This window comes from Cyclopterus lumpus, chromosome 4, assembly GCF_009769545.1.
Source record: "Cyclopterus lumpus isolate fCycLum1 chromosome 4, fCycLum1.pri, whole genome shotgun sequence".
Lineage (NCBI taxonomy): Eukaryota > Metazoa > Chordata > Actinopteri > Perciformes > Cyclopteridae > Cyclopterus > Cyclopterus lumpus.
The window spans coordinates 13,230,011-13,251,872 of NC_046969.1; the positions used below are offsets into that span (position 1 = coordinate 13,230,011).

Genomic DNA, 21,862 nt, shown 5'->3' on the forward strand with positions numbered 1-21,862 from the left:
TAGATTAGGGATAGTTTTGGGATTTACAGGAAAACCCTGTGATATTCCATATTGTTCTTGTTGCAAATGAAAAGAAACAAAATACTAAGAATGGGTCTGTCCACCTTTTTACTAGTTTCTTCTGAAGGTATTAATCCTTTAAAAAGGGCCACAAATAGACCCCTCTTTAAAGGCTAAATAATGTCCTAAAACAGCTGAGCACTGCACCTTTTTCGCCCCAATCAACAAGAGTAAATAGTGCACTTGTTGGGGACTATTTTCAGTAGTGGATAAATACACATTTGGTACTCTAGTAAGAATTTCTGGCAGCAGGGCGTTTATGGGATCAACTCAAAAGAACAGTGAATGAGAAAAGTGTGTGGCTCGTTTATGTGTTTTGAATAGTTTGGTGATGTATGGCACAGAGGAATATCAGACTTTGGCCACACAATACTTCAATCATTGTTGGTTTTGGTCTTTTCATGAGATTTGTTCACCATCAGCACAAAATGTAATGTATTCATTGACTGTAGCGGTGTGGTATGAAGTTTGTTTGAGAGTCTTGCACAATAGGTCTGTTGGGCAGAAAATGCATTAAAAACCCATTTTCAAATGGCTTAAATGGTTTGATGAATGAAAACAGCAACATAAATTAAAGGCCATTACTGCAGGCTGTCAAAATGTATGCAGTTCTCTTTGGCTCAGTTCATGTTCAGGTGTGTAGTATAGTGTTCACACAGCGCTGTCATGTAGAACCAACACAAGTTTAGCTTGGTTACATTTGCTACCCAGTGTGGCAGCTAGCTTTACGAGTGGTGCAGCCTCTAATACGTCCTGCTGGTCATTAACAGCGGGCCAGTGTGGACCTTTTACCACGGCGCAGTGTCTCATTTGAACAGCGAGCCATAAAACCCCGGGCTCTGCCACTCAGTGTCCAAGACTGATTGGAACTATCTCTGGCCTTTGCTTTCCCACCTTCCTCCCCGCTTGCGTTCTTTCCTGGTTGGTTCATGAATAATGAATGAGGATATATGCAGGCTGGAACTCAGATATTAATGGAGCTGAAAAACAGAAGGAGAACCATTCTTTGTGCTGCTAGCCATTGCTTCCCTGCTCTGCCGTAGCTTACCCGTTCAGTGGGTTCTCTCGCCCTTTTCCTCCCCTTTTCTTCTTTTCCTTCCTTCTGCTGCCGGTGGCCCCAGATGAGATAATGCTCAGTCTCTCTTTCTCTCTTGCCTAGAGATATTCGCTTGTCTCTTGGCTGTCACAGCGGGGGCAAAGGGTGGACAGTGACTTTGAAATGAGAGGGGCTAACTTTCAAATTATAAAAAAGGCAGACAAAACTGGGGAAGATAAATGAAGAGTTGGCTTGACTGGATATGCAAGGTGGCTATTGTCTGTCTGTTAGAGCCGCTCTCTGTCATTCAAGGGCATGGCAGTGAGCTTCCTCCTTTGTTTGCCCCCGTCCTGTCTTTCTTCCAGCCCTTCCATGATCTGTCAACTCTGACCGAAGCCCACGGACAAACTGTTGAAGTCCAGGGTGAGAGGTACACTAGGGTGGGGGGCAGCCTGCACACTGGCCTCAGCAAACTATTGTGCTCAAGTCAGAACCCGGTATGTCATACTTTTTAAAAAAACTTTTTGTCAAATTAATTGATGCTAATGATTAAATGTTATGTTTCTATTGGGAAAGAAAATCTTTTTTGCACTCTATCCCACCAACCAACAAAGGCTTGATGACATTGTGCATGTGGCAGGAGGGGGCTGGCAGTCAGCAAAGTCTGGCCCCAGGGCTGGCAGAGTTGCAGCCCATCCTTGGATGACTCGCCCAACTAGGCCAGAGGGCACAGATAATGGGCAGAGTCTTCTAACCCTTCATTTGTGCCAGAATGTCTCCACATTCAACACTGCTATGTCCTCACCTTATGTGGTCAAACACAGACAGAGAATCCCTATTCTGTGGTCCAGAGAACTGTGAATTGGCTACTGATGGAGAGGTGTGGTAGGCAGGCCAGGCCAGGCTGCCCTCAACCTCTGACCCAAAACTTTATCGTCTTTTGTGGACTAACTCTCACCCCTTTCATCTGAGCTCATTTTATTGTTTAGCTGCTGTAAGTTCCAATAAATTCAATAATTTTCAAGTCACAAAAGGATTATTTTTCTTTTAGAAAGTATTGTTCTGCACACCTAATTTAGCAAAACAATATCCCTCAAGCCTTCATGTGGCGCAAACTCGTCACAAATACAGTACATTTGAACATTTTGTCTCAATGGAGTCACTGAGCTTCTCTGTCAAACCAACAGCCAAAAGAGCTTCTGTAGAAGTAGCTATATAAAGGTTGGGATTACACAATTTCAAAAAGGTGGTCAGCGGATCCAATTATTCTGTCTGTCACTCTGTTAACATCAATACCTGCATGTATTCTCATAGCCATGCCTTTTTGTCATGCACACACTTTGCAATATTTAAGTTTGCATAACTAGTTAATGCGACTTGCAAGTTGGCAGCACTGTTTTGCTGTCCATGTACTCCAAAGACTCAAGTAAAATATATTTCTACCATGAAGCAAGGTTTTGATCTTGGGAGAGAAGCGGAGTGTCAGTGAAATACCGTTAAAAAGGAGCACAGTTCAAAAAGTTTAAAATTTACTTTTGTGCTTGCTTGGGTGAACGTTTCAGCTAATTACGCACAAATCCCTCACGCTCACAGCTCCAAACCACCAGCACCGCTGTTTCAGCAGAGGACAAAGAAAACAAAGGAGACTGACAAACAAACAGAGTGAAAAAATATATAAAAGAGAGGAAGCTTTCTTTCCACATAGCAGCTGAGCTGAGGCGACAGTGGCGTTTAATCAGTTGGTTTTTCCAGCGCCGTCAGCGTGAGCAGCCTCGGCGGTGCAGCCCTCTGATCAGCACTGGGAGAGGAGCTCCCCGCCGAGCTGCTGCCGCCCCTGAACCACAGGTCAGTCCTTGGTGAGTAGGTTTCATTCTGCTGTCGCCTTCATCGCACCATCTCCTTCTCTCATTAAGATATAGCGTGTGTCTGTGTGTGTGCACTCGCATGAATTTATAGGTTTGTGTTTGTTTCTGTGCGTGCGTATGTGTGTGTGTGTGTGTGTGTGTGTGTGTGTGTGTGTGTGTTTGTGTGTGTGTGTGTGTGTGTGTGTGTGTGTGTGTGTGTGTGTGTGTGTGTGTGTGTGTGTGTGCGTGCGTGCGTGGAGTAGATGCACTCCAGGACTAGCCTAAAGGGGATGTGGATTCCCGGCCTCTGCTGAGATCCGGCAGCACAACTAGGATTTCTACCAGCGGGGGGGTTGTGTGGGTGTGTGTGTAAGTGTGTGCGTGTAAATGTTTGTTAGAGAGAGATGCAAGACGCATCAAGTGACTCGGTGCCTCGGGGTCAGACACACACACATGCAGAGAAGGAGCTGGTGCTGCGGCGGGGTAAACAAGAGCAGACTGTTAGATCTCATCAGCCTCATCACACGCTTTATTATGCTGATTTGGGAGTATACTGTAAACTAATCAGGAATCCAGGATTCACGGGGGGGCACTCGGCTTAAAGGTTAGGCGTATAGAGAGAGAGAAAAACTTGGTTTGCCTCTGAGTTCTTAACTTTTTTTATCTTCTTCATTTCCCTTTTTTGCTCACCGAGGCCCCTCCGCCACCACAATACAGGAAGAGCTATACCGGCTAAAAGGTTACAACCTTTCACCCGAGTGTGAAAGGTTCACTTCATCATGTCTGCCTCTGTTCAATTTCAGAGGTGTGAGGGTGATTGACTGGCACTAGAGAGCCCAGTGTGGACCGGGGATTTTAAATGGAAGTCAGGACTCAGGCCTGTCTGTCGCTATATGCTAATTTTGGCCTTTAAACAAATTCACAAAACACACTTTCAGCTTCATGTTTGTTCACTTGCATAAATGCATATGATTCTTATTCTGTGCCGAACATCTACTCTGACTTACACAACAACGCAACAGAGGAATGTTATAAAGTTCACGACGTCTATTAATTTTGAGGCATCTGAATAATATCTCAGTGTTTATTAGACCTGGCGGCACACTTCATAAATAATGAATAAAACAGTCCCCTCTCGCTTTGTGCACGTGACTTTCTAAACATTTCTGTTTGGGACTTTCTTTGATACGACGTCATTCCATTCCACCTTTTCAAAACCAGAAGACGTACATCATTTTAATTTGGCTTCCTGTCCATTTGTGCTGGGCACTCCTCGGTGACAGCACATTTAAAAAGCATAGAGGTCAGACACACAGGAATGTTTGAGAAATAGTAGCAAAGTGAGAGTTACCTTTTCTGGTCATAGTGACGGAGCGGAGAAAAGGGTATTAATTGAGAGTTTCAGGTAATCGCATGTCATGTGGTTTGCAGTGAAACAGCTTTTACTTAATAGAGCATTTTTACACTATACTTACATCTTCCACCACTGACACAAACACACACATATATATATATATATATATATATATATATATATATATATATATATATATATATGGACTTCCAAAGTATCCTCATACAACAGTCAATTGGGTGGAAATAAGTATGATTGTTACATACCTTACATATGTGACATTAGTTAAATCTGTATCTTGTGTAACTAAAGTACGTTTTGGTTTTGCACAGGACACAAACAAGGGTCTCCTGGGGGAAAGTCCTGTGTTTGCTTAACATCCATCCACCCGACCTTCTCCAACTCACCCTTGGAACTACGTCACCCGATTTCCTTTGAGTCAGCCCTGCACGTCCTGGCTCACAATTACGTGGGTTTTATGCACATTTTAGTGCATTACTTTTCATAAATATAAATACAAACAGTGAATGACACCAGCCTGGAACTCTTACATTTCCCCTGCATCTCATCTCAAGAAGAACAAATTAGGCTTTTAATCACTCCGAGTGTCAACATGTACAGCATGACTATAATCTGTGGCAATGCACTCTTGTGGCCAGATGGAGACGGCCTCAGTTTTAATCTGCACCTGTGTGCACTGGTGCACCTTGATATAATAATCTCATTTTGGGTGTGCTCATGTGGGCTGTCATCATAAGATCCCCTGCTCCCATCCTCTGAAACAGGAGGCCCCGGCAGGGCTGCCTGTCGTTTAGCCGAAGGGTCCTGCTGTTTTGGTGTCTCTTCTGAGCCGTCAGAGAACACACAACACAGTAGAGTGGCGGAGAGGAGACAGGGACGAGACAGAAAAAGATGGAAGAGGACAAGAAAGAGTCATATCAGAAGTGGAAGGGACCAAAGAAAGCAAAACAGATGGTGGAATGACAAGAACAAGGAGACAACACAGAGGAGGAAACAGGGAAAATAAGAAAGACAAGGACAAAGAAGAGTATCGGACAGGAGAGGACAAAAGGACAGACAACTAATCGCAAGAGGACAGTATTGAACAAAATAAACATTAAGTCTTAGAGGACATAAGACAACAAAAAAGAAAAGGACACAACAAGCAGAAGAAAAGGATAAGCACTACATGATCATTTTCACTGGAGATTAATATTTCTCAATCGAGTAATCCTGAAAATTGTCATTCACAATTTCCTGAGTGTAAGATGAATACAAAAGGACAGGACAGACAGAAGATAACAACAGAGTGGATGGGGCAGGATGGCAACACAACCAAAGTGGACAGGAGGGGTAGACGGAGAAGGAAAGAGGGGGCAGCAGAGGACAAACAGAAGAGGACAAGAGGGAGCGGGACAGAACACAACAACATAGAAGAGGACTCGTCCTATAAAAAGGGCTTTTGTTTTTGTCTGTGTGCTCGTGTATGTGTGCAAAAACCATGCTGTTTAGCCTGCGCACAGACAGACACACACACACTGCTCACCTGGAGGTGGTGGGTGGGAGTGGGAGGATGGGGTCTGTGTTTAGCTGTGGGCCCTGCAGACAGGGCGATCAAAGGCTCTTCAGTCTTTGTCTGCTAACGTTGAATAGACAATAGTAAAGAGGGCCTGCTTTGATTTCAGCTCACTTTTATTGATCACAGAAGAGCAGGGATTGAAATATGAGAGACAACCCTGAACTGGATTCTTCTTTAGCTATTGATTATATCCAGAACTGACGGCATTTCACAATGATCCAAGTTTTTATTTCATCCTCTTTTTTTAAATTTTATTTGAACCATGAAAAAGTGTGTCTGGCTCCTCGCCTCTCTTTCTGGTGCAGCTAGTAATACACCAACTACTGTTATTTTACCAGACAATGTCTCGTCTTGAGTCTCATTTTTGAGCTTCTTCTTAAAGTTGACAACCAAAACTTATCTAGGATATGCTGACAGCAACCCACACTCTCCGTGTTCTCTTTCATCCACCCTCTCCTCCCTTGTCAGCAACCTTTAAACCTTAGTTTTAGGATGACTTTTTGTTTCCATAATTTCAGAGGGGGTACAGTCAGTGTGCTACCAGAGGTGGAGGGGTTGACTGCAGCACAGAGAGGACCGTGGGAACAAAGACACACAGCATGGCCAGGTACAACAACACCCTCTCTCTCTTCCCTTTCATAGCACACACACACTCATACACATCTCTGCTCCCCAGTGTACAGGGTCTCAGCTCATATCACACTAGCTGTGTTTAAATCACTCCTGAGACACAAACTGCATGCCTAAATGTGAGACCAGCAATCAGTTTATAGTCCCGGCTTTACTGTGATGAGCTGAGATGCTCAAGGTGTGTGCAAGTGTGTGATGGTTTAAATTTAACTTGGCTGGTAATAAAAACTGAGTCAGTTCTAATACCACGATAATTAGAGAGAAAGTGCAGTATTACATAATGTTCAATGCATGTATAGTATAAAAAGCACCTTCAATTTTTATTTTAAGAAATATTATTAAGTAAGTTGTTTTATAAAAAATGAATAATGAATAATTGTATCCATCTAGAATCAGAATCCTAATCTTGAGAATCACATGAACGTTTCTCATATCATCTATTTTTTTTAAATTTCATGCCAGAGATAAGAATTGTCTCGATTTAGTCTAAGTACAGCCGGCGTGGTCCCTTCATCTTTAAAAGTGACTCTTAAGGGCCTGTTTAAGTTGAGCTGACAGATGTGGTTATTTGGGGACAGCTCATTGGCAAGTTTATGGCCAGAGTGCTTATTTTACTAGAGCCGAGCACATGTGCATGTGACAGTGAGGAAAATCCTTTCGGAAGTCTGGCATACGGTTGAAATATAGGAGACTTAAGAGGACATAAAACCCTCCTGATGTTTATCACCAACAAAGAAAATCTCAGAGAGTTTTGTCCAAGAACACAAGATGATAAAGTTTGACTGAAACAGCGTTCATCTAAAAATAAAACCTGGTTTTAATTCAGCATGTTGTCAACAGGATTTAAATATTTGATTTGCACTTGTCCTTAAATGTTTAGATGGCCACATGTGCATTATGCAAAGTAGATCCTTGAGCACACTGTTAGCCTTAATTACTTGGGTTTTACTGGTTTTGGTTGATGTTACTGGGAACCGATTGCTGTTATCAATGCAGTACAGAAACAAAAGTAATTTAGTGACATTACGTAAGACGTATTAAACTGCTTTAATCTTTATGTTGCTAAATGCATGTATGTTTACATACATTATTATGAGAGGAAACAATTGTATTGGATGTGACATTAATGCACAAGTAGACAGCCTGACGTTAGCCTCTTTACAGGCAGAAGTCTGGTCCACACAGAGGGGAGAAGATGGGCTGGCTAAAGTCTCACATAGGAAGCAAAAAACAGCAATGCCGTGTGTGTGTGTGTGTGTGTGTGTGTGTGTGTGTGTGTGTGTGTGTGTGTGTGTGTGTGTGTGTGTGTGTGTGTGTGTGTGTGTGTGTGTGTGTGTGTGTGTGTTGGAGAGGGCTGTCTACATCTGACACACCCCCGGCCACCTGTAAAGTGTCTCTGAGGATCGGGTTTCTTTTGAACACATTTAAGACGGCATTTGTTTCCAATAGTTTACAGTTTGTGAAAACGCTTGTTCCGGAAGGCTGGACCGATGCATGCGAGTTTGGTTTAGCAGGGCGGCGTTTATATAAACCTCCCGTAGGGCTGCTGGACAGACGAGGGAGAAGCGGTGCGGGTCTTTTAAGAGCCTCTGACGGGTTTAGTGAGCCACTTGGCTTTTTATTTTGGCTCCGCTCACTGCAGGCTGCTTGTACTTTACTGTGCCCCCTCTGTGCTGGCCTGGTGGTTGCAGATTAAGGACATGCAGAGCAAGAGTCACTCATTACAGCAGCGCACACATGCTTATTATGTGTAGTGTTTACTGTGTGTGAGCGTGCCTGCTTCCACATATGTTATTGTGTCAGGAACTGTGTTGATGAGTGACGCCAGTTGCGGCCTGCTGGGTGTAGCTTCCAACTGATAAATGACTGCAGGGACCATCTTTCTTTACCTGAACCTCACAACATTTTCCCTGGAGGGCAGCTGCTGACAAATATTCAAACCTGAAAACCGAGCAGGCCTGCAAGACAACCGTTTCATTCTAAATATGAGTTTAACCTGTTTAAATTTACTCAAGTTCAATAGCAGCTTTCAAATGATGAACAGGACTGTGCTGCTGTTCCCGCTTGTGTTTGGAGACCGTCCCTGGTGATTCTTCTCTCTCAGCAAACTAATATGTTTGAAGCTCAGGCTGTCATTGCCAAGCCTGCGCCACAAGCTATTTCAAATGTGCAAAAAATATTGATATTCCAAAAACAAAACAAACAAACGAAAAATAAAAATAAATAAAATCTAAGTCAATGTCCTCTGGAGCGGCCTCATTTTTCTGCCTCAGAACACAGAGATCATCTGGGATAAATGATGAGCTGAGAGATTATTCTGCTATTTCTTCCGTGCTCTCGCTTTAATATACACATAAACACATACACCGTGCATGGTTCTATTGAAGGGATACGCGCAGGCCTTCTTCACTTTTTGTACTCTTGTTCTCAAGAATTTAATGTGCAAGCGCCCTCAAATTTACGCTGAGACTCTGCTGCAGAATTGGGTTTCACATTTTTACGTCTTAAGAATATTAGTTATTATCTGTACAAAGCCTTGAGGATGCATTTTTCCATGAGCTTGTCCCATGTTTTGATTTATTTTTGTACCAACATATTTAATTACATGAACAGAAAGTTAGATAAATCTAAAGCAAAAGTTTAGGACTATATAATATGTAACAGCACATAAAAAGGGTATATTCAGATATATAACAATTATTTCCAGTGCTATTAAATATCATCAAGCTTGAACACTAACTATATGAGTATACATATACAAAGCCCAGGTCTGCCACAGAGAACATTTGCATACATACTGTAAATATTAAAAGGACTCACAAGTGAAAGCAAACTGCAGTGAAGACGTTTCACCACAAGATGGACTTAGGGATGCATGTATTTGGGATGTATGGCAAACAGCAGGAATACACTGCATGCTCCCTAACTTTTTCCAGAAATGTTTTATTACTCCCACAATGCAAAGCCAGTTTGTAATGTATAAATATTTCTCTATACTCTGAAGTAGAGGAGCCCATGAGGGTGGAGCTATAGATGTTGGGAAGCGCCAAACAACTTGTGTATTAATTCCAGATATTTACTTCTGTTTGTTTTGACGTTGTTCAGAGCTCCATGGGAGCAATTTTTGCTGTGATGAAACTGAACAGCAGTCCCGGTGGAGTTCATTACAGGGAAGGAGCTGGTGCACACCCCCACTGCTCCCTGGCCAAGAGGGATTTGGAAGACCCAGAGGGATGTTGTAGTTTGGCTGGGTGGAGTGGAGGCAGCCTACAGAATAGGGTGAGGATGTGGAGGGAAGGGGGACTCAAGGGAGGCAAGCAGGAAGGAGACCATAAACACTCAGCTAATGACCTCAAACACACTAACAACGTAGCAGAAATTAATGAAACTGCACAAATGAAGACATTTCCTCCAGGAGCAAAAGGAAAAATGTTTTCTCTCTTTAGAATTGGGGGGGGGGGGGGACACCATCTGGCTGGGCTATAATACTGTTGACCTGTAAGCTTCAGAGCAGGAAGGAGTCAGAGAGAGAGAGAGAGAGAGACACTGGTGTTACTGCTGTCTCTCAGGACCACAGAAAGAGCAGTAAAACATTTGCTCTTTGCTTGTTTTATGTTTCATGTCTCAAATTGGAAGTACTTGTGAAATGATGCAGCTACTCAATCCTAAAGCAAACGTTACATACCAAAGCAGGGCTGTAATCGCCTAAATTTAACATAAGGGGGCCATTTTCAATGTACAGCTTCTGCGCCCCAGCCCTCGGTGGTCTATAGGGGTTGCAGAAACCATACATCTCCCATAGGGAAGAATTCAGACACTTTGAAACAAAAACATGATTTAAGTAACGGTCACCAAAGATGAAGCTATTTTGGACTTAATTGATAAAGGTTTCAGGTACCTCTTCGAGCTGTCACCACAACAATGTAGGCACATAACGATGTCTATCATTAGACAGCTGTAAACTACATACAGTGTTGACTTTACAGCAAGCTTGCCAATGCACAACAATGTGTCAAAGTAAAGTTCTTTCAACAGGATTGTGTATCCAAGTAATGCCACCGCACCATAACCCCCATCTGCCGAGTGTCTAAGCCTTTGCCACCTGGAGATCAGGGCGTTGAGACCTAAACAAATCCCTAAACTGTTTTGACGTTTAAACGTAAATGTAGACAATACATTGCCATTGTATTCTGTCGTGGTTTCCAAGAAATCTGATATATTCTCTCTCTCCTCCTCTAATTCACCTGTGCTGGCCAATTCCACGGTAATGTGGAAACAAAAAGGTGTTTTGTGAAGCCATGTCCTAGTATACAGTATGTCATCCTTAAGTCTTAAAGGTGTAACGAAAGCTGATTTCTTTTGACGATATAACCAAGATGTTTCTGATCGAATAACTGCTTTCGTTCAACGTTCAACATTGCTTTGTTTAACTGAAAAGCTCACTAATTATATCATTTTCCAACATCTATATAAACAAACTGATTAAACAATGTCATCAGTTGGTTTCCATGGACCACAGTAGGAGATTTTATAACTCTGTTGATCTTGTGTTCAGGTTCTTACTCCGTCACACCCATCAAGTTTGGCCTCCTGGTTGACATATTGAACTCGACCAATGCCAGCTCCTCCATCAGCCTCAAAGAAAAGGGCCAACCGGGCCAACCCCTCCTTCAGTCCTTCAAGCAAAGCTCTCTTGAAATCAATCACCTGAGTGAGTACAAATAATTGTAGTGCGACATGTATTATAAAAAGCGCTTTGAGTGGTCGGAAGACGAACAAAGCACTTTACAAATAAAAGTCCATTACCATTTACCATCATTTCACTTGTGTATTTCAGGTCAAGATGAGGTTAAAGATGGCAGCTGCATGCCTGGATATGTTTGTTACCAGAGTGACTGGGACATCAGCTCTTCGCTGTCAACATCAGATAATATTTCAGCTGAGCAATGCAAAAGTGACATTAGGGAGTTCTGCATCAAACCTGGTTTCAATGACATCTGCACAAATGGAACCACAACCTTCACTTCAGGAAAGGGTGGGGCTTTACCTAAATAGTGAAACAGACTGTGGGCATTTGAATCAGTGCTTCTGTGTTCCCGTCTCTACATTGTATTCTGTATATATGATAGAGATTCATCTCATCCTCGCTGAGCTTCATCCACTGTATAACTGCAGCATCAAGTTAAAGCCTCTACCCGCTCAGTATCTAACTGTCTAAACTCAAGAATTGGGTCTGCTTAGTTGCATGTATTAGTTTCATATATTTCAGTAGCTGACTGTGTTTCATCCAGATTCCTCTCAGCTCACCACCCAGTGTGTGAGTCTCGCACCCCGGAGAGTTTCACGGACTGTAGTTTTAGACCCAAATGCCGACTAGGGAAGTGAATAAAGTTGGAAGGTTTATTTTCAGGGGATAATGAGTGATGATACTGGTAAGATATGGAGCATCGGCGACCGAGGGTAAGAGGGCGATGGTGGGTGACGGGGCAGAGCAAGGCAGGGCAGGCAGAGCGGGGTGTGAGCGTGGCAGGTAGTGGCAAGGCAGGCAGGCTGCGGAGCCGGAGAGGACGATCCATTGTGGGCACAGGAAAACAGGGAAAATACAGGGAAGTGACAAAAGTAGTCATGAAGTCAGAATACACAATACGACGAGAACGACTAACTGTGGTTGCAACAACAATCTGGCAATGAGTGGATAGAAAGCACGCAGCTGGGCAGTGAGGTGAATGAGTAGTAATGAGGAGGGAGCCGGGAGGAGACCAGGTAGGAGCCGCACAGAGACTCTCCTTCCTCTTTTATCCCCTATCTTCTTGTGTATGTAAACAGAAGTAAGCATTTTGGGCTCCAAGGCAAAAGCATGATGATCAAACACCATGCACGATCAATGACTTTAAAGAGTTCTCACATCTCTTATAAATGTAATTCACACAGAAGGAACAGCAGAAATGAAGAAATGCACTTCTGGAGCCAGTGGCCACATGTTGTCTTTCTTTGGACAGAGAGAAAAAAACACAGAGCAAAGTTGAAGAAAGGAAGACGCCATCTTTTTCCTTGCACATTGCAGTGCTCGCTCCTCACAAGTTCTTTACATGGCTGAGCGACTGTAGGCCTGTAAGCTTAAGAACTGGGAGGAGTCATCGTGAAAGAAGAGGAGCTCTGAGAAGTTTCACTCATGTACGTCTCGTGGCTCAGATGTAAAATCTTCTCATCAAGTCTGATTTCAAACAGTCGAACAGAAGCCAAATAGACAGAAAACAGTAACATGGAAGCCTCAATGTGTGTTAACATCAGTATTTCCTTTAATTACTCTGTCTGGTGGTGTGGAGTTAAACTGTGCATTTGATATCAGCCATGTATCTAAATGCCTATAATGCCAAAATAATATATTTGAGTACAAGAAAGGCTTCACCTAAAGCTAAATCTCACAGAGGGATTTCACACTTGAGCAGAAGCAAGTGAAGATTAGATGAGAGAAGACTTCCTGTTCTTGGTGGCGTAGCTGAAATGAGGCTTCCTGTCCCCAAACGTTAAGGTAAAGGCAGGCTCGTTTGGTGTGACATCACTCCCGCTTGCTTGACTTGAAACCAAAGGCGAGGTTTAGGGTTTGGGGAACAAGTCCAGGAAGCTAATCTGTTTTTATTGTTTATTTTATTGTGTATTTTACTGTCTATTGTCTTTTCTATGTTTAAAAAACTGTAAATTAGTGGCCCTTGTATTGTCACCTTGTGTAATTTATGTATTCTTCTTGTCTGAAATACCGCTCCTGTCACTTTGTGACTAATGTCTATGAAAAGCGCGATATAGATTTTTCTTTACTTCCTTACTTATCATGTCTCATCCAGGATAGGCCTGTGTCTACAACGCCCGATCGGGCCCGGATATGGTCACCATCAACGGGCCAGAACCCGTGTCAGTGCTGTCTGCCGATTAATTCGGCTCCCTGTTTGTAACAGCTAAATCTGAACCAGTTTTGCCAAAATGATATGGGCCAAAACTGGCTTACATTTGGCCGAATGGAGCTGAAACACAGCCGAGTCAGCTGACACTCAGCCGCAATAGGGCAGAGTCCGACGGCGACCTGTGATGTCTTGAGTTGATTTTTAAACAGATTCACAGAATCAGAAAACCCGTCGGGGTGCAGGCAGAGCGAGCCATAGCTTTGGTCACACGGGTCTTAAGGCGAGTGCGTGGGACGGACAGAAGATAACAGGTTTGACCTCAGAGCTTCGCTGGTAAATAAGGAGTCTGACCGCGTAGTGCTCTGTAAGTGAGAGTGAAAGTAGATCCTATATTCTGAATGTGAGAAGAGATGAAGGCATGTATGAGCGTCTCTACTTCAGCGTTTGATACTATAGATCATAGTTTACTAATATTTCTTAGCTGGAAAAAAAACACATCTAGAAAGCTGCTTGGCATAGTGGACACAAGAGGAGAGTGGACCAATACTCTGCTTGGCCGTCGGGACAACTTTATCTGGTGCAAAAAGAAGAACCTCCGTCTTATTAGCATTCAATTTTGATGGAGCGCTTCTATTTTAACCGCCGCAGCTTTTCTAGCCCTTAGATAGATACGGCTCTCGTTCAGCGGTCCAGGAAACACACCGACCCATTACTGTACATGCGCTGCTAACCATCTCAAAAAATGTGTATTACATGAGCCAGAGAGTTATCTCATATGTTAAGAGACCCGTGGGGATTATCGAGAGAGACAATGTGAAGCGCCACTACGAGACAAAGCACAAATATTTTCAGCAAACGTACCCACTCACATCTGAAATGAAGGAACAGAAAATAAACCTCCTAAGAGCCTAATATGATCAGAATCCTAACACATTAATTCACTGTCCAACAATACAGTACACAGAGTAGAGAAACACACAGATTCCCTGCATGTAAATGTCTCTTTTTAGAAGATGAAAATATTATGGATATCATGGCTTTTTTGATTGACATCACTTCACACCTGATTTTAATAATTTAAAGCTGCAGGACAATTCAGTTGAATGAATTTAACCTTTTTAAACCAGCCTCTCCAACCAGTCCACACACATCCCCCCCCCCAAATACATGAATTATTGTACCACTTCATAAACGCTCTCACTCACTGTTTCCCCGAAGCCACTGTCCCCGTTATCCTGAATCTACTGCCTTCACTCCCAACCTCCATTAAGAGAATTGCAGTTCATGTAGGGACAAATGACACAACACACCGGGAGTCTGAACGCACCCAAATCGATTTTAACCTCCCGTTTGACATTTTTAAGGACTTGGAAAGACTGTTTTTATGTCAGGCCCTATCCCCACTCTTGGTCGTGGAGCTGACCGCTTTAGCAGACTCCTCAGCCTCCATATCGGGCTCCAGTCAGCCCGCAGGACTCACAGCATGGGTTTTATTTACAATTTAAACCTGTTCTGGGATTGTGTCTCTTTGTTTAAAAGAGACACGATCCATCCGAATAAGAGGCGGAGCCACATGCTGTTGGCTAACCTGCAGCATACGGGCCAGCAGTCCTCCACATGACTGTTACCATTTCACACAAACACCCAGCAGACGGATCTCCCCTCTTCCACTTCATCACAACCTCAGCACACTGATTCCCATAAGAGCTCCTTCCAAAGGTCCCTCCTAGTATGTCAAGTCACCTCTTTCATCCTCTCCTGCATTGCATTCAGCTCTCATAAACAGGACAGAGAAGCTCTTTTCTATAACCACCATCACTTCCTATCACATGGATGTGATATGTGTCATATGTCAAACCGCTCGGGTGTTAACCATAACCAAATAATTCAAGTCCCTCTGCAACCTCTGTTACTTCCTGGTCCCGAAGCCTGTTAAGGTTTGGCCTCTTAAATATCAGATATCTAAATAATAAGTTGTTTTTAGCTCAGGATTTTATTACTTTTAATAAATTAGACTTTTTTTTTTTATCATCACATTCGCAGGGAGACTGTAGTTCTCTCATTGAAGCAACCCCTCACCAGATGTTACAGCTGTCTGGCAAGAGAGGGTTTTAAATGCACTTTAAACAGACGTTTTACTGCATTTGAACATCTTGGTTTTATAGTAAACTCTAAAGATCCAGTGATCATTTAAATAATCTACAAACTTATATTCAAGAGTTTGCAGAGTTACCGTCCCATTTTACAACGAAATGTTGAGGTGATTTTAACATACATGTCTGCTGCCCTTCACAGACTTTTGTCACAGATTTGATGGATACCCTGGAATCTTTTAACCTCACTCAGGCTGTACAGGAGCAACACTCAGTGGGTCACACCCTCGACTTGGTTATTTACAGGGGTTTCAGCCCTGACCACTTGAGACAAAGGATATCTGTGTTTCTGATCACAAAGACTTTTGTTCAATGTGGTTCTATTACATCCTCTTCCAGTTATTCACACTGCACCTGTCCGCCGCCGGATTTTATAACTCTACATCTGCAAGCAAGTTCTCTCAGCTTTTTTTAGCTCCCTTTTTAATCACACCGGTCAGACCACGCTGGACTCTGTTGGCCCCCTGAAAGACCAAAGGTCAGATAGCCCTGGCTAAACAAATCCACCCAGGAATTAAAGAGAGCCTGGAGAAAGGAACGAAAATGGGGGAAAAGACAGGTTTACATCTATTTTATGAGATTTTGAAAGATGCAATGAGGACTTATCAAACGGCAGTTAAAGAAGCAAGAACTTTCTTCTTCTCCAACTCAATTTTAGCAAACCGCTCTAATCTGAGAATTTTATTTGGGATATTTGACTCGGTCAGTTGTTTTTTCACTTTCTTACAGAGTCACCGGCATTATAGGTAAAACAATTTAAAAAGAGTAAGTGCAGCGCGTAAAATGAAGTAAGGTCAGAAATGTGCGTGCTAGTATGCAAAATATGAGCAGAAAGTAAAGAGACTGATGGTGAGCATACTCGATAAAGTGAAGCAAGGGCGCACAACACCACATCCTGAGCTCAGCGTTTGTCTGTCCCCCATCGCCTCACCACATCTATCCAATGTTCAGATGACTGTTCTGGAAACGTTTCCAAATGATCATATCATTGAATACCAAATTGCATCATTTGCATATTCAAACTTAATATTTCAGAAAACCTGTACAAAAAAAATAATTAGCTTAATGTAAGTAATCAAATTGGGAAGTTCCAAGGTGTTATCTAGTATTTAAATAGTTTTATATTTTTCATTTACTGTGTCTCGCCTTAATTGCCGGATTTTAAGCTGAGCGAAAGCAAATTAACAATTACTGAATGCAAAGTATCTATACTTTTTGGGAGTGTAAGTTTAGACTCTCAAATGATGGATACAATACAATAGTAGATACTCCAGTGAGGCTACATAGTATTTGTGCTCATTATATTGATTAGGTTATGCTCAACCCATGAAATATATTTGTGGATTTTGCTTCCCTCTCTGAAGTGCCTGCAAAGTGAATCTATTGTAAATCATGAACCAGACAGATTTCTACACTGAGGTTACTTTCTAATGTGTATGTCAAGTTATACTGTATCTGAAATAGGAATAGGAAAATAAATTATATTTTCTGTCAAATTTGAAAAACTTGTTTATATCGTGTCCACTGACGCTGTCTTTATGTGAATAAACCTGGAGTGTGTTCGATAGTTTACGTGAGACAAAGTTGACGTCAAATGTGTCTTTCAAACAAGGCTGAGTCTCATCAAGTTTGGTTTGATAATATTACATTTATTGACTCTTTGCTCAGTACTACTTTTTTTCACATCTTCTTTTCCTGTTTGATCAAATATGATGCGTTTCCTTTTCAAATCTCATCTGATTGTGTTCACCAGCCACTACATTAGCGCCTCCTCCACCCCAACAGTGTGAGTATCAGTAATATTTTTCAAGGGACAATACTTTATTTATTTTTAACAAACCACTAATTATATCATTGTCATCTGGTGTTTTTTATGGACCACAGTAGGAGATTTTATAACTCTGTTGATCTTGTGTTCAGGTTCTTACTCCGTCACACCCATCAAGTTTGGCCTCCTGGTTGACATGTTGAACTCGACCAATGCCAGCTCCTCCATCAGCCTCAAAGAAAAGGGCCAACCGGGCCAACCGGGCCAACCCCTCCTTCAGTCCTTCAAGCAAAGCTCTCATGAAATCAATCACCTGAAGCCCTGTACTGAATATGAGCTGAATGTGACATTTATCGATAGTGCTGGCAAAGAATCATCTTGTACAACTGATATTATGACACTGGAGATGAGTGAGTAAAAACAATTCATTATATTTTCTTTTAATCTATGAAATGAGACAACCAGACAGATTATTTGATTTGTGTATTTCAGGTCAAGATGAGGTTAAAGATGGCAGCTGCATGCCTGGATATGTTTGTTACCAGAGTGACTGGGACATCAGCTCTTCACTGTCAACATCAGATAATATTTCAGCTGAGCAATGCAAAAGTGACATTAGGGAGTTCTGCATCAAACCTGGTTTCAATGACATCTGCACAAATGTAACCTCAACCTTCACTTCAGGAAAGTGTGGGGCTTCCTTTAGCCTCACCAACAACATCCCTGTTGGTATGTGCAGCCGAGTCCTCGTGTGTTTTGAATTGCATGTGGAGTTGACCTTGTGTCATCAGGTTTAATGTCTGTGCTGTTTCCTTTCTTTTCTACAGATTTCTTAGATCCAAGTGAAATAAATCAAATACGTTCAAATAAATTTCCTGCAAAAATAGAAACAGAATTACCTCCAAACTGCAACAATCTCACCATCGATTACACCTGTCAGAGTAAGTGGAACGACTAGCGGTAAAGAGACTTTGTCTGTCAACATTATGAATGGATTTACATGGAAATAAAAAGAGACCATTTGTCACAGTAGATGCTCAACCTGTAGTAACAATTTGACTTAAAACGTACAAATCCCAGCTCTTAAAGAAAAGCTGTCATCCTTGTGTCTGCACAGAACCCGATGAACCCAACACCTGGAAACTGTCTGAGCTGGAGCCCTTCACAGACTACAACTGTACTGGTCAGATCAAAGACAACAATGTCACTGTGAATCACACGACTGTCCTGTTCAGGATTGACTGTGGTATGTTAATATATGATAAGAACTTGTAACCTACGATAACTTAGCAGAAAACAGCTCCAGATGTTCAGGTCAGTGTTACAGATGCCTGATGTGTTCCAACAGATCTCACAATAGGCATCCCAAAGAAAACTGTCAACAACACCTCCATTGAGTTGAGTTGGGACACGACCAGTAAGAAGTGTGGTCCTGTGCTTCCTGATCTTAAGAAGCTTTCTTATGACTGCACTTGTTCCCCCAGTCAGAAACACAGCAGTGAGTAAAAGTATTTACTGTAACCCTTTTATCATTTCATACATTTTACAGGAATGACCTTTTGGAAGTCTTTGGAGATCCTTCTACTTTTTCCCTAAATAGTGAAACCTACTGTGGACATTTGAATCAGTGCTTCATGCTCACACTTGAGCGCGCTGAGTGATCGTAGGAGTAAAAAAACCTGAGACGATATCACAAGTCACAGTTTGGTGAAGATTCACAAAAGGACATGAAGTTTGATACAGAAATAACGATGAAACATAAAAAAACAACTTTGCTCAATGTTATTAAAGTTGTGTTTGCCTTATAGCACAACATGTTTACTCAAGTTTAGATTGCAGGACCGAGTTGGTGATCTACCAATGATGGAGGATATTAATAATTGATTGACTGATATCCATTGTATTGTCTCTTTATGGGTAACTTAACCAACAAAACAATCTGCTGTTGTATATTTCTGTTCTGTTTTTTGTGGCCTTGTTTAGTCAAACACAACCAAACTAATGAATCTATGTTGCAGTGTCAGCTAAAGCGAAGCCATCAGAAAGAACATGTCATATTACAGGACTGGAACCATACACCAGCTATACCTGTAAAGTCCACAGCTAATATATCAACAAGGAAGTTGCCCAATCGACTGAATTTTACTACTTAACTGAGCCTGGAAGTAAGTGTCTAAAGAAAAGACAGACTATTTATTTATTAGACTTTTAGTAATAATATTGTTCAGGCAAATTGTTCAAATCCACATTGTGATGTAATTGATCTGATTCTTTATCCTGTCTGTCTTTTTAAACATATCACATTAAATGACGATTATCAGACAGCAAATCAATCCCTGATATCAATAATCATAACAGTAGGCCGACAGTATAAGAACACCACATTTCCATGATTATGAACATTACAATGCAGCTCCAAACATTATTGAAGTGCAGCAGTTACTCTCAGTGTTATTCTGTTACTGGGCTAGAAGTCTCGCTTCAGGCAGTTCGGACCTGTTTATTTATCACAGGTGGTGAGTTTGGTACCAGAGTAATTATTGACTCGACTTATAGACAGATACATTCCAAAGAATTAGTACAAATATTTAAAAAACTAAAAACATTACTTAATTAAATGTGCATTCACTGTAAATCCTGTAATTTTAAACAAACAACTTTTAATGTAATGTAAATATTATTCCATTTACTTATGTGTCTGCCAATCATATATCATCTCTTAATGTATGTGTTTCCTGCTTTAACATCTACAGTTTGCATTTCAAGATTTAAAACATATGACACATTGTGTCTTCATATATACTTACAACCAGGACAACAATACAGCAACATACTAATGATGCTTCTCAGTGTTCAAACGGCTCATCAAGATAACTTAAGTATCACTGACTGAGCAAGTGTTGGAGCTAAAGGAACACTTCTTGTTTTTCTTCACTCTCTTAGTACCAGAAGAGATTACTTCACTGGCGGTGAATGTTCCAGAGCATAACGTGATAAAAGTAACGTGTGCTTATCGAAAAAGTTCTTTTGGACGTGAGAAGAAATTCGTTGCATATCTTAATGGTGTCAAGATGTTTGACAAAGAAAAATGTGATTTTGAATTCAAAGATCTAAGCTACTCAACGAATTACGCTGTGGAGGTTTGCATAAGATTTCACAAGATTATTACACCTGTATTCATCGGTTTGTTCAAGTGCTATAATTCCTAATAATATGGGTTTTTATTTTGTATTTCCAGGTGAAAGTTTGCAACGGAAGATTTTGCAGCAAACCCAAAAAAGAAACTGTTTCCACTTCCTGTACGTGCGGTTTAAATTAATGGTGTAAATAAATGGTCTCACATTGTTCAGTGAAATCATTTGACACATTTTTGACGGTACACACATCCATTGCTATACATAACATAAATGCCACCCCTGATACTATTTCTCCATCATTTTACAGATAATGACAAAGCTGTCATTGGGCTTCTGGTCTTCCTCATCATCCTTACATCTGTGGCTCTGCTTTTAGTCGTCTACAAGATCTACGTTCTGAGGCGCAGGAAGTCCCAGTAAGGGTTATTCTGTCAATTTGACTGTGATTGTTTTACACATATACATATACTGCATTCAATACATATATTCTTTACAGTAAACAAAGATAACTATTATTGCATTTTAGACATAAATGGCATTACTATTATAAAGCTTTTTTTCCATTCTCTATATAATGTAATTTTTGACGGTACACACATCCATTGCTATACATAACATAAATGCCACCACTGATACTATTTCTCCATCATTTTACAGATAATGACAAAGCTGTCATTGGGCTTCTGGTCTTCTTCTGAGGCGCAGAAAGTCAGAAAGTGTTTTGCAGTTGCTGTTGTTGTTGTTATCAATTTATAGCACAGGGACAGTTGTTGCAGCTGAATTTATATATTTAGTGAGGTTAATAAATTCTGTTCATAGATTACCAGATCGTCAAAGCTTTTTAATAGCCCAATGACTTATATTCTATATGAAAGTTGTTCTATAAAACAATCTTCACTTTATTTCTCAACAGGGTTGTGAATGAAGATGCGATGATCAAACTAACAGCCAGTGAGTAGACGTATTACTTTTTGTTTCTAGATGTTTAAGTCTTTGAGCAAGTATGTAGAATGTACCTGTACAGTGTACCATCATTTGATGAACATCCAACAATCATTACACTATTTCCCGTTTATTTTTTTGCTGTTAGCTTATATTAATGTCCCGAGATCTGAAGACAGACGCCGATGAGGAAAGGCCGGATTGAACTGCCAACAAAATCATCATTATGCACGTATTACTTAGTTTTCTGTCTTTATCACTTGTTAATCTGCTTACATCTGGTAGAGTCTGTTAAAGAAAAGATACGATAAACTTGTAATGTCTTGCTTGACAGCACAAGTGTTTTGTTAAATGGTTATGATATTTGTTTTCATGTTTTAATGTGCACTTTAAATGTGGAACATGTTGTCATTGCATAAACGTTGGTAATACTGCTTTTCTTGGAAATCAAGTGTGATTT

The 21,862-nt window shown here is 41.3% G+C and overlaps 1 protein-coding gene across 1 annotated transcript; it reads left to right on the top strand.

Moving 5' to 3' along the window:
- Nucleotides 1-4,733: 4,733 nt before the first annotated feature.
- Nucleotides 4,734-21,838, top strand: LOC117729182. Its single transcript, XM_034530002.1, has 14 exons — nt 4,734-4,763; nt 6,392-6,480; nt 11,059-11,102; nt 17,520-17,733; nt 17,816-18,052; nt 18,151-18,264; nt 18,441-18,569; nt 18,672-18,821; nt 19,342-19,488; nt 20,267-20,463; nt 20,562-20,622; nt 20,768-20,876; nt 21,374-21,411; nt 21,551-21,838. Exons 4-9 carry the CDS (start codon nt 17,520-17,522, stop codon nt 19,428-19,430), a joined length of 933 nt encoding a protein of 310 aa, XP_034385893.1. The 5' UTR covers nt 4,734-4,763; nt 6,392-6,480; nt 11,059-11,102; the 3' UTR covers nt 19,431-19,488; nt 20,267-20,463; nt 20,562-20,622; nt 20,768-20,876; nt 21,374-21,411; nt 21,551-21,838.
- The last annotated feature ends 24 nt before the right edge of the window (nt 21,839-21,862 follow it).